The following is a 13,947-nucleotide window of genomic DNA, read 5'->3' on the forward strand; positions in this document are numbered from 1 at the left end:
CCAGTGCTGCTTTCTATATGTTATTACATCCTTATGCATGTGTTATTAAGTACCAATGAAGGAAACCTGCTTGAATAAGGCCACAATAACAACATTTTCAACCTTCAGCACTCAAATTAAAAGTGACATAAAGAGCAAAACAACTGATAATTTCAGCTAAAATCAGCAACCGATGATAAAAACAACACATTCAATAGAGTGTGGTCAAGTCTGAGTCCTGTCCAGAGCGCTAAACACACACAGACACACTCCTCCGTACCTGAAGCACACCTGTACTTGCGTAACGCGAGCCGAACGAACAAAACTGCAGCTTCAGGTGTTGTGCGTGGGGCTCAACGTGAAGCAAATACAGAGAGAGAGGGGGGGGGGGGGGGCGAGCTGGGGTCCCTCAGCGTCCACTCACTGGCCTGAGAACACAGCGAATGAGAGGGTTAGTTAGAGCCACACGCTTTTCAGGCAGCACTGTGTGAACGCTGCCTACCCCTGACACACACTGAGAGTGTGTGTGTGTGTGTGTGTGTGTGTGTGTTCAAGAACACAGCAGTGTGTTAAACACTGAACTGCACTGAACACACACACTCACACACAGGTGTGTTAACACGAGGACAAAGCAGGTGAGGGTTGGGAGTTTTCCTTCTCCACTGATGCAGGTGTGTGTGTGTGTGTGTGTGTGTTAACTCACCTGGTGTCAGGATGAGCGCTGCAGAGCCTCAGACTGAGGTGTGTGTGTGTGGGGGGTTTATATACACACCCTCACAGACTGCTCTTAAAGAGACACACACACACACACACACACACACACCTGGGGCTTTTGCTACAGTATGCAGTCAGTGGTGAAGGGGCGGGGTTTAGAGCATAAAGGGGCGTGGCAAATGAAATTAAGGTGGTACGATGAATGATATAGGAGACCAGAGAACCGCAGAGAGAATAGGGAATAATTTGATAGCAGGGAGAACGTCAGAAAGTCCAGAGAGAGTGGAGAACCACGGAAAGACCAGACACTGACACGAGAGAACAGAGAACCGCAGGGAGAACTACGAACAAACACATCAATAGAAATCCACAGAGAGACCGAAGAACAACGGAACCACAGAAAGACTGAAGAATGCTGGAACAGAACCACAGAGAGAATGGAGAACCACTGAAAGGGGAACATAAAGGATGGAGAACCAAAGAGAGAATAGAGTACCACAGAGAGAATGGAGAACCACTGAAAGACTGAAGAATGATGGGAGAACCAGAGAGAGAATAAGGAACCACAGAAAGAATTGAGAACATGAGAGGATGGAGAACCAAAGGAGAATAGAGTAACACAGAGAGAAAGGAGAACGTAGGAGGATACAGAACTGAGCGAGAATAGAGAACCACAGAGAAAATGGAGAACAATGTAAGAGAATGGAGAACCAGAGAGAAAATGGAGAACCAGAGAGAAAGGAGAACATAAAAAGAAGGAGAACATAAAAAGAAGGAGAACCAGAGAGAGAATAGAGAACCACATAGAGAATGGAGAACCACTGAAAGGGGAACATAAAAGGATGGAGAACCAAAGAGAGAATAGAGAACCAGAGATAGAATCGAGAACCACATAGAGAAAGCTGTGGGGGGATTAAAGGGGTGTGGCTTCATTACAGACACACACACACCAAAGAGGCGTGGCCTAACCAAAGAGACTGCAAGAGATGTCATCTGATGGACACACACTAACACACACAAACACACACAAACACACACACACACACAAACACACACACACACAAACACACACACACACATAGATACATATACTAAAGGGGTGTGGCTTGATGAACACACATTACCAAGACCTAATGAAAGACACACACACACACACACACACACACACACATACACACACATACACACACACAAAGCAGACATGGCTTGATGGAAGACACTTGTACACACCAGTGGGTGTGGCCTGATTAAGGCAACAGTTATCCACACGAATGGGTGTGGTGTGTATGACTAAGAGAACACAGATCTAGGGGGATGGGCCTAATTAAGGGGACACACTCATACACACACACACACACACACACACACACACACACACACCAAGAAATATGACCTTATAGACACACAATCCTAACAAGGATACAAGTCTAACAAAGGACACAGACACACCAGGGAGGAGATTTAAAGTGGGCGGGACTCAGCCAGGCTTCTGATACAGGGAGGGGGTGTGGCCTGGTGAGGTCACTCTGTGGGCTGAACTGCAGCTGATGGGGGGTTCACTGATTGTCCTTCCTTGGAGCACTTTTGGTAGATACTGACCACTGCATACCCGAAGGGAACATCTCACAGGACCTGCTTGCTGATGTTCTGGAGATGTTCTGATGACCCAGACGTCTAGAACCTCACAGATTGGTTCTTGTCAAAGTGTCTCAGATTCTTACACTCGTCCATTTTTCCTGACTGTTCACTCGCTGCCTAACATGTAGATCCACCCCCTGGCAGATGAAGCCCCAGGAATCAGATCATCAGTGTTGTTCACTTTTCAGAGCAGAACACAGCGCCCTCTGCTGCTGCTGCTGTTTCATTGCAGATGTATATATATTTATACTAGCAGCTGTGGCTTTTCCCCAAGAGCTAAAAACAGCAGATTAGAAATAATACTGAATATTTATGGTGCTGTAAAAAGGTCCTTCCCTACCTATTTCTCATTTATATAAATATAAATATATATTATCCTATATATATATGTATATATATCATAATATATATTTATATTTATAGCAGTAAAAACATTTAGCAACACCTGGATCACCTGATTAAGTGATTTTTAATCAGACCTGGGTGTGTCTAGATTATTAATTACAATTATTGAACAATTTGATTGATTTTTTACTTAGTTGATCGAGTAAGTAGGAATTTTGGAGCTTTAGAATAAGGGTGCATTAATTACCAGTCATTACTACATTAATAACAAATCATTAAATCACATTAAAATCCAATCAAATCAGGTTTGTCATCACATCATATTTACACAGGTGAGTGAAAAACATAGGTGCATCGTTCCTCACAGTAGTAAAATCACAAATTCATACAGAATTCATACATGCTTTTTTATGTATTATGTATTATGATGTGTAATCTAATCATTATTATTAAATAAATACATAATATTGCTTGGGACTCTTATTGTGAAGTTGCATCATCAGGTTTAATAAACATTGCCTAAGCATTGCTTATATATATATATATATATATATATATATATATATACAGTACAGGCCAAAAGTTTGGACACACCTTCTCATTCAATGCGTTTTCTGTATTTTCATGACTGTTTACATTGTAGATTCTCACTGAAGGCATCAAAACTATGAATGAACACATGAGGAGTTCTGTACTTAACAAAATAAAAAGTTATATATAAATAACTGAAAAGATGTTTTATATTCTAGTGTTTTCAAAATAGCTGCCCTTTGATCTGATCACTGCTTTGCACACTCTTGGCATTCTCTCAATGAGCTTCAAGAGGTGGTCAGCTGAAATGGTTTTCAGGTGTGCCTTATCAGGGTTAATTAGTGGAATTTCTTGCTTTATCAATGGGGTTGGGACCATCAGTTGTGTTGTGCAGAAGTTAGGTTACTACACAGCCGACAGCCCTACTGGACAACTGTTAAAATTCATATTATGGCAAGAACCAATCAGCTAACTAAAGAAAAACGAGTGGCCATCATTACTTTAAGAAATGCAGGTCAGTCAGTCCGGAAAATTGCAAAAACTTTAAATGTGTCCCCAAGTGGAGTCACAGAAACCATCAAGCGCTACAGTGAAACTGGCACACATGAGGACCGACCCAGGAAAGGAAGACCAAGAGTCACCTCTGCTTCTCAGGACAAGTTCATCCGAGTCACCAGCCTCAGAAATCGCAAGTTAACAGCAGCTCAGATCACAGATCAGTTGAATGCCACACAGAGTTCTAGCAGCAGACCCATCTCTAGAACAACTGTTAAGAGGAGACTACGCAAATCAGGCCTTCATGGTCAAATAGCTGCTAGGAAACCACTGCTAAGGAGAGGCAACAAGCAGACGAGATTTGTTTGGGCCAAAAAACACAAGGAATGGACATTAGACCAGTGGAAATCTGGGCTTTGATCTGATGAGTCCAAATTTGAGATCTTTGGTTCCAACCGCCGTGTCTTTGTGAGACGCAGAAAAGGTGAACGGATGGATTCCACATGCCTGGTTCCCACTGTGAAGCATGGAGGAGGAGCTGTGATGGTGTGGGGGGGTTTTGCTGGTGACACTGTTGGGGATTTATTCAAAATTGAAGACACACTGAACCAGCATGGCTACCACAGCATCCTGCAGCGACATGCCATCCCATCTCATTTATTTTTCGACAGGACAATGACCCCAAACACACTTCCAGGCTGTGTAAGGGCTATTTGACCAAGAAGGAGAGTGATGGAGTGCTGCACCAGATGACTTGGCCTCCACAGTCACCGGACCTGAACCCAGTCGAGATGGTTTGGGGTGAGCTGGACCGCAGAGTGAAGGCAAAGGGGCCAACAAGTGCTAAACATCTCTGGGAACTCCTTCAAGACTGTTGGAAAACCATTTCAGCTGACCACCTCTTGAAGCTCATTGAGAGAATGCCAAGAGTGTGCAAAGCAGTGATCAGATCAAAGGGTGGCTATTTTGAAGACACTAGAATATAAAACATGTTTTCAGTTATTTCACCTGTTTTTGTTCAGTACAGAACTCCACATGTGTTCATTCATAGTTTTGATGCCTTCAGTGAGAATCTACAATGTAAACAGTCATGAAAATACAGAAAACGCATTGAATGAGAAGGTGTGTCCAAACTTTTGGCCTGTACTGTATATATATATAGTCCTTAATTATTTATTTTAGTGACTCTTATTGTGAAGTAACAGCACTTCAAAGACCTCGGTGACACACCACACACTCCACAACACAGCTCCCAGCACTCTTTATTCCTGCTGTAAGCACTGTAATAGGTACTGATGTACCCTGCTGTACCGTTTTACCTGTCTGGGGATGATACACTGCATTTAAAGACCTGAAACAATCCTGCATGGCAAATACACTACATGGACAAAAGTATTGGAACACCTGCTTGTTCACTAATTCTTCTGAAATCAAGGGTATTAAAAGAGTAGATTCTGCTTTTGCTGGAGTAACTGTCTCTACTGTCCAGAGAAGAAGACTTTCTAGTTTGAAGTAGCAGTGCTGTGAGGATTTGATTGCACTCAGCCAAAAGAGCATTAGTGAGGCCAGGATGTTGGATGATCACTTACCCCAGAAGTACTGGATGGAGCTCCACCTCCATCATTCCAGAGAATACAGTTCTTCTTCCACTGCTCCACAGCTCCAATGCTGGGGGGCTTTATACCCCTCTACTAGCCCACGCCTGGCATTATTAGGCAGCATGGAGCCGATAGGTTTATAATGTTTATCTGCTCATGCAGAGAGTCCTATTCTATTGGCAGTACTTCTCTACAGGGACTAGACATCAGTGTCAGCAATGCATGCCACAAAACTTTCCTGTCCACAAACTTTCGGACATATAGTGTATGTGTATGAAACTCTTCTGGGCAGGTTTAGTTATTAACCCCTTACGCTCTGTGAGTGAGCGGAGTCAGACCTTATACTTCGGAGTGCCAGACAGGAAGCCAAATGCAGGTTAGACGACTGGATCAAAGGTGTTTTATTGATTTATTATAGAAAATTTATCACATTTCTGATCACTGACAAAAAAAACCTGAAAGTGTGTACATACAGAATGACTTCCAGGGGGTCCCTGATGCCCCGCCAGCATTAAAGGAATTATATGCACGGCCGTTTGTGCTCAGTAACAAAGTGGGCGGAATACTTATGATCATCATCATCATCATCATCATCATTATTAACCTGTAATGAAACAAACCAATCACAACCCAGAGACCCAGCTCCCCTTCAGCACAGTCTCACATGTGAGACGAACACCTGAAACGTGTCTGAATCAGTTTAATAACGGAAATGAATCTTTTGGGAAATCGCTGAAGTCTCTAAGACTGGAACCCCCTGATCCGAGTCAGCAGGAGCAGCAGCAGGAATGTTCGGATCCGTATGCAGACCAGGATGAGGGATCTGGATTATCTGAGAAGGCTCTGGTTAGCTGGATGCAGAGAGTCTGCTGAGATACGCCTCCCAGCCCGCCTTCCTGTACTCCTCCGCTGCCTTCAGCCTGTCCGCACTGGCCACAATCCCTCGCCCCACGATGATGATGTCAGAGCCTTTGGAGCGAATCACCTCGTCCGGGCTGGTGTACTGCTGCCCGAGTCCGTCACCTGGAGGACAAACAGGCAGGAGGATCAGGATCAAGACAGCACCACAGTAAACGCAGTAAGGAAGTCATTATAATTAATTATAATCATATTCAATGCTGTTTATTTTATATATTTTATATAAAATCCATCTTCTGATCTGCTATTTCCGGGACAGGGTCGCGATGGGTCCGGAACCCATATGAAATAACTGGAGCAATACTGTAATTACAGAACACCCTTGGGTCCCCCCCAAAAAATCCTCTGACTTATTTAAGGGTGCCCTACAATGTCAAACTGTATTTACAGTCCATGGACAAAAGTATTGGGACACCTCCTCCGTTTCTTCTGAAATCAAGGGTATTAAAAAGAGTTTCTCCTCCTTTTGTTGGAGTAACTGTCTCTACTGTCCAGAGGAGAAGACTTTCTACTAGATTTTAGAGGAGGATTGCTGTGAGGATTTGATTGCATTCAGCCACAAGAGCATTAGTGAGGTCAGGATGTCAGATGATCACTACCCCACCTCACCTCACCCCCAACTCATCCAAAAAGTACTGGATGGAGCTCCACCACCATCATGCCAGAGAACACAGTTCTTCCACTGCTCCACAGCTCCTCAATGTTGGGGGGCTTTATACCCCTCTAGCCCACGCCTGGCATTAGGCAGCATTGTGCAGATCGGCTGCTTACTATTTATAAATAACTGATAAATTAATTCTAGGGCACCTTCGAAGCCCAGAGCTTAGTATTATTGTCTATACACTGGTGGTGTGGATGTGCATGGTGCTTGTTTCTAATAAAATGGCCAGTGAGCTGAAAAATAAGGTTAACGAAGTGCTTTCTTCCTAGAGTCACACTGCCATCTGGTGGCCTTTTTTTTAACATTTTAAACAGCAGGACTGTGATAGTTTCATCATATCCGCAGGATTTTAGAGGAGCCTACCTCCGCTCTGCATCTGCACTCCCGGGGTCATGTGGACGAATTCTGGTTTGGAGCTGATCTTCGAGCCGCTGATGAAGCCAAACACAAAGTCTGGGTAACCCTCCGCCATTTTCACCTGGATAAGAAAACCATTCACTTAAATGCAACACCACTGTTGTAAGGATTTGACTGCATTCATCCCCGCAAGCATCAGTGAGGTCGGGTACGGCTGGTGCAGCCATGAGCACTGAGCTGTGGGGTTCTCTGAAATGATGGAGCTCCAGCCAACACCTGTAGAACGAGGTGAAGTCAGCACACAATCTCACGGATGCAGAGTGCACTCAAACCACTCTACTACGTCCAAAATGTGATGTAGTTTATTTTTTATTACATTTTCAAGTGTTTTATTGAACTTCTGATTGTGGAGCACCTTGAGATGGCCCTTTCCGAAGTCTGCTACATGGATATAATCGTCATTATTATTATTATTATTATTATTATTATTATTTTACTGGACGGCAGCAGAACCGTTCAGCAGAACCGTTCAGAACTTCGTTCTTGGATAATTCCATGTCTTACCACAGCTTGCGTGTATTCAGCGGTGGCCAGTGACCCCTGAGAGCTCATCTGGGCGATGAGGAGGCAGCCGCGGCCAAGAGACTGACCCACAGCCCGCAAACCCTCAACCACACCTGGCCCGGGCACCGCATGGGCATTAACGATGTGCGCCCATGAGGAGATCTGATACACACCACCTGAAACACAGACACCCAAACATTACCCAAATACAGATTTTAACCAGCTGCAAATTCCAGTGAGTAATAAACAAAAAGAATCATTACAGCTGCACCGATCCGATTCTAGGATCAGATATCGGGCCCGATACTAACAAAATAAGCTGGATCGGGTATCAGATTAGTCTGATCTAAAGAACCGATCCATTCACTGAACCCGATTCTCGCACAGCCGGTATTCTAGGCTTCATAACCCAGGATCAGAGTAACCTACAGACATCATACACAGATCATAGCAACCAGCAAGACTCCCCCTATCTGACCAGCATGGTCCCCTCGACCAGTCAATCATATAATATATACTATATAATAAAGCTTTCAGCACTTTTTGCGTTTTTGTTGAGATAAAGGTAAAGGTGGTTTAAAGGAAACACTGAGGTTTACTCGCTTTTCACACAGAGACGAGTATCTGAATGAGAAATTTGCTGCATAAACACTTTCTGTTTCTAAACTGGTGTTTTTTAAAGCTCTGAAATGTGGATTTAAACAGTTAAAAGCTGTTTGGTGAAGCCGAGTCAGATTCTGCCTTCCTTCCTGCTCGGGTTTCTGTATTGAGGCCATTTTTATATTTTCAGCTGCTCCTCCACCAGTAAACGCTGCTTTTCAAGCTTATTAGATCTTATTCGGGATCAGATATTTAAAAAAGTACAGCCGATAAAAAGTGAAATACTATAATTATCAATATTTAAGTCTGAGTATCGATACTTGGTATCAGCAGATTCTTGAAAATCTGGTATTGGACAGGAAAAAGTGGTATTGGAGTGTCCCTGCTTTTAATTCAGGTATGAAGTGAAGAATAAAAGCACATCTAAGAAGATTTTTATGATGAGCAAAACTATGATAAACTATGCAGAGTTGGATTCCAGAAGGACCCATTCCTAGAGTTTCCAGAACCCCTGAAGCGATATCTCACCTTCATACTGGTGCTTCACAGTGTTCCCGATATCTGCAAACTTCCGATCCTCAAAGATGAGAAAGTTGTGTTTCTCCGCCAGCTCCTGCAGCCTGACCCCCACCTCAGGGCTGAAGTCCTGCAGGATGTCCACGTGTGTCTTCAGCGCACACACGAGCGGCCCGAGCAGGTCGGCCAGCTCCAGCAGCTCCGCCGCGCTGGTCACGTCCGCGGACACGCACAGGTTGCTGCTTTTCTGCTCCATCAGCCGGAGCAGCCGGGCGGCCAGGGGGTGGGCTCCAGAGAGGGCGGCTCGGGCCCCGTAACTCAGCTCCTCACACTTCTTCTTCTTCAGGGCGGTGGAGCCATTCTCCTGACCAGCTTTGAAGGTTTGATTCTCCTGGACGAAGCTCTCCACACTGCTGCAGGTGGCTGAGAGAACAACACACACAGGTCAATCGTTAGTGGAACTGACCAGCAGATCAGTTACCTACTGGAGGACCAACAGGTGAGAGAATATGAAGTAGAATACAATAAAAGTTCAAGATGATAAAGTTTAACCCCTTAGACTCTGTAGTTCACGTAGATCCTGGAGTCTTAACTTCACTGTTACTACAGTCAGAGTCATAGGTCCTAAAATAGAACCCAGTGGGACTCCACGAGACCTGCTAAATCAATCAGCTACCAAGAAACTTACAACATAGGTTTTGCATAAAGATTAATAACTGAATTATAAACCTAGGTCTGAAGGGGTTCATAAAAAACAAAAATAACAAAAAATATTAAAATAAAAGCCCAGGAAAATATAGCAAAATAAAAGAAAAAAAAAACAAAAGGAAAATATAGCTAAATAAAAGTATAAGATAATTTAATATAGTAACAAAAAGCATAAGAGTGTAAGAGTGTGAGAAGCACAAGAATATTTAATATAGCAGAAAATAAAAACACAATAAAAAAGAAAAATGAAGTATAGTAAAATAAAAGTGCTAGAAAGTAAAAATGAAATTAGTTATCAGAAAAAAGCACAAGATAATTGAATATAGGAAAAAAACATAAGTGTGAGAAAATAAAAGCACAAAAAAATAAAAAATAAAATGTCTCAATGAAAACACTTGGAAATATAGCAAAAAAAAAAAAAAAAGAAAAACAAAAGGAAGTATAGGATAATAAAAGAACTAGAAAATAAAAATAAAATTAATTATGAGAAAATAAAAGCATTATTAAGCAAATAAAAGATTTTATTTTTTAATATAGCACGAGAACAAATACAAGAATGAAGTATAATAGAATAAAACACGAAGAAATCTCAAAAAAAAAAAAATCAGAAAAAATAAAAGCACAAAAGATAAAAACACTAGAATATAAATAAAAATAGAATACAAGATAAGAATACAAGAAAAAAAGAAGACCAACAGGTGAGGGTCTATACGTGAACCCAAACTTCACAAATGCTATTTACTGTCTAATCTAAATAAAATTACTTTACTGTAATTTACCTACGTTTCACAGTAAATTGGTGGGTGCAAAAATATCCAGACAGCCTTTCTAATGAGTTCAACTTGGTATTTCTTTGTGGGACGCTTGTACAATCTCCACAGAAAAGCGCTGACCGTCTAAATGCTCTGGTCATCTCTCCCGCTGCCAAGAGTGGGCTAGAGGAGTACAAAGCCCAGCATCGGACTGTAGGGTTCTCTGGAGTGATAATTGAGCTCCATCCAAAACATTGGAGAGGCAGAACTAATGATCCAACATCAGAAACTGACCTCACTGATGCTCTCATGTAGCTAAATGCAATCAAATGCTCACAGCAATGCTCCAACATCTAGTGTAAAGCCTTGCCAGTCGGGTAGAGGCTGTTACTGCAGCAGAGGAGTCCCACCTCCCTGTTAACACCCTCGATGTCAGAAGAAGCTGTAAGGGGGTGACCCAGTGGCTGCCTCAGAAAGGGTGTCTGGATACTTCTGGACAGCTTGTGCTCCTGATCGGAGGGTAAGCCTCGGTACTTACCCTGGTCGATGCGTCCGGCGCTGAGCAGAACAGACAGCAGAGTGGAGATGCTGATGACCGGGTGGAGGGAGATGCCCTCAGCCGCTAGCTTTGCTCCACCACCTTGCTCACGGTCCAGCAGCACCACGGCATCGGTGACCTTTAACCCCTCCGCCTGCAGCACCTGAGCCGTCTCCAGGACGCTGCCGCCGCTCGTCACCACGTCCTCCACGATCAGACACACATCACCCGGCCGGATGTTGCCCTCGATCAGACGCTTCGTTCCTAAGAGACAGGTGAAGATACCCTGATTTAGACTAACCCACACACACACACACACACACACACACACACACACACACACACACACACACACACACACACACACACACACGGTGTGTTTACCGTAGTCCTTGGCCTCTTTCCTGCGGATCAGCATGGGGTAGTTCTTAGTGGAGCAGATGATGGTGGCCAGCGGCAGCGCCGTGTACGGGACGCCACACACACAGTCAAAACGCACCCCGGCATCCTCAGCACACTGATACAGCAGACTGGACACCTAAAGGGGACAAGAGGGGAAAATTATAAATAAAAATATATATATTTTTAAATAAATATATATAATATTTTATATATGATATATATATATATATATATTTCAATTAAATAAAATTGAATAAACACAACATAAAAGCAAAAGAAATGAAGCACAGAAAAATAAACAAGAACAAAAAAATATTTTGTATAATACTTCAAAATAATAATTACATTAAATTAAATTAACAAAATAAAATAAAAGCAAAAGAAATGAAGCACAGGAAAATAATCAAACACACAAAAAAACTAATAATTTTATAATAATTAAAAATAATAAATAAATTAAATTAAATTAAAGAAATAAATCAAATAAAAGCAAAAAAATGAAGCACAGGAAAATAATCAAGCACAAAAACAAGGCACATTAACATAAAAAAGCAACGAAATGTTTAATTAAACAAAAACAACTAATTAGGAAAAATAAGGTAAAAAAAATGAAAAATGAAGCATAATAAAATAAAAGCACAAGACAACAAAAACACAGCAGATTAAACTTTAATAAAATAAAAGCACAAGAGTGTTTAAAAATAAAAGTCACACACTAACTCACGTGAGCGTAGAAACACTCTCTCACACACTCCTCACACTCCTCACTCTCCTCACACTCCTCACTCTCCTCACTCTCCTGCACACTCCTCACACTCCTGCACACTCCTCACTCTCCTGCACACTCCTCACTCTCCTCACTCTCCTGCACACTCCTCACACTCCTGCACACTCCTCACTCTCCTGCACACTCCTCACTCTCCTGCACACTCCTGCACACTCCTGCACACTCTACCCAGCGCTCGTTCACACACGTGCTCGCTCACCCACCCTCATGCCCCCCGTGCTGACCTGTCTGAGGAGCTCTGGGTGTGAGATGATGACCCTCAGGTCGAAGTAAACGGGAGAGGTCAGTCCGCTCTTCAGCTTAAACTGACCGAACTTCACCGCCTGGACATCATACAGCTGTAAGACCAGCGCGCGCAGAGCGGCCTCCATCCTGCACGCGCACACACACACACTGCGCTGCGCTGCGCTGCTCATCCGGGACACCACGCTGCCGACAAAATAAAAGACACGGCAGAGAGAGAGAGACGAGCTGAATAATACATTAATAAATAAATAAACACCTACCTACACTTATATACTCACACACAACTTACACACCGAATATTTACATGTTATGTAAATTTATGCATGCGTTTAAATGGACTTCGGTAATATATAAACATTCTTTTTAATTAATATGGAAATTAAAATTAAAGCATAAAAACAGATAAATTACTTTTTGTTAAATGTTAAAACATATCTGCAACATTATTAATAAATAAATAAATACATATCATATTTTTAAGCATTTGTTTATGTTTTGCAGTTATTTGTTTGCATTATTATTGTAATAATAATAATAATTATTATTATTATTATTATTATTATTATTATTTATATTATAATTATATGTTATAAGCTTCAAAAAACGACGTGAAAGTGTGTATAACTGTGTATATATATATATATATATATATATATATATGTATGTGTGTGTGTGTGTGTGTGTGTGTGTGTGTGTGTGTGTGTGTGTGTGTGTTTGTGAATACCTGTCTGGGGTGATAAACCCTCCTGCTCTGACTCTGATCTTTAAACCTGTGAGATTTCACAACTTCAGTCTGAATAATCAGATCCGTCCAATCAGAGCAGAGGTAGCTCCCCCTCCTCCCACCCCCAGCTAAGAGCCAAAGGTCAGATGGGTTGTTTGATTCCTCGATTCAAATCTCAGAATCAACTCCTTCAAAGTTCATTCCAAGAGTCGATTCCAAATCATTTTCTTGATTCCTGAAATAAAGCACACAAAAGATCCACAAGAAAATAAATTAGAATTAAATAAACAAAAAAAACAAAAAAACAGAGAAAATAACGATTAAATTAATTATAATTAAATGTTTGGAACTGAACAACCAACATGTGTCTTCCCGAATGGAAATCAAATCATAAGACAGATCTGTTTATAAATAAAATGTACAATAATAATAAGAGTTAAATAGAGTAAAATAATAAGAAGAATATCATTTTCTAGCAGTTTTTAAACTTAAAAGATACAGTATGTCACAGAGGGTTTAAAGACAAAATATAATATTACAAATGATAGAATTATGTAAAACATTTTCATTTAATTAGGAAAAGCATGCTAAAAGAATAAAATTAAAATGTAATACAAGGGTATAAAAATGGTTGATAGATTACTATTATTATAGTAATAATAATAATATTATTTTAAAAATTATATTACATTGACTTAACCACTGTTGCTATTTTAATGGCATTTTAACGTTTTGTTTTGTACATTTAATTTATATGTAAATTAAGATTATTAAATGATTTGTTTTTATGTATTTGTTTTTAATCGTAAGCTCCTCCTGTAGGTCATCTTTATCACAGGTTCTACATCCCCGTTGGTTTTCAGCGTGGAGATGT

The 13,947-nt window shown here is 41.4% G+C and overlaps 1 protein-coding gene across 1 annotated transcript; it reads right to left on the reverse strand.

The window, feature by feature from the left end:
• Nucleotides 1-5,686: 5,686 nt before the first annotated feature.
• Nucleotides 5,687-12,532, reverse strand: umps (uridine monophosphate synthetase). Its single transcript, XM_072684980.1, has 7 exons — nucleotides 12,328-12,532; nucleotides 11,299-11,452; nucleotides 10,915-11,178; nucleotides 8,929-9,339; nucleotides 7,801-7,976; nucleotides 7,243-7,357; nucleotides 5,687-6,323 (listed from the first exon to the last, which is right to left on the reverse strand). Exons 1-7 carry the CDS (start codon nucleotides 12,517-12,519, stop codon nucleotides 6,148-6,150), a joined length of 1,488 nt encoding a protein of 495 aa, XP_072541081.1. The 5' UTR covers nucleotides 12,520-12,532; the 3' UTR covers nucleotides 5,687-6,147.
• Nucleotides 12,533-13,947: the final 1,415 nt, after the last annotated feature.

The sequence above is a fragment of the Salminus brasiliensis genome, chromosome 8 (assembly GCF_030463535.1).
Source record: "Salminus brasiliensis chromosome 8, fSalBra1.hap2, whole genome shotgun sequence".
Taxonomy (NCBI): Eukaryota; Metazoa; Chordata; class Actinopteri; order Characiformes; family Bryconidae; genus Salminus; species Salminus brasiliensis.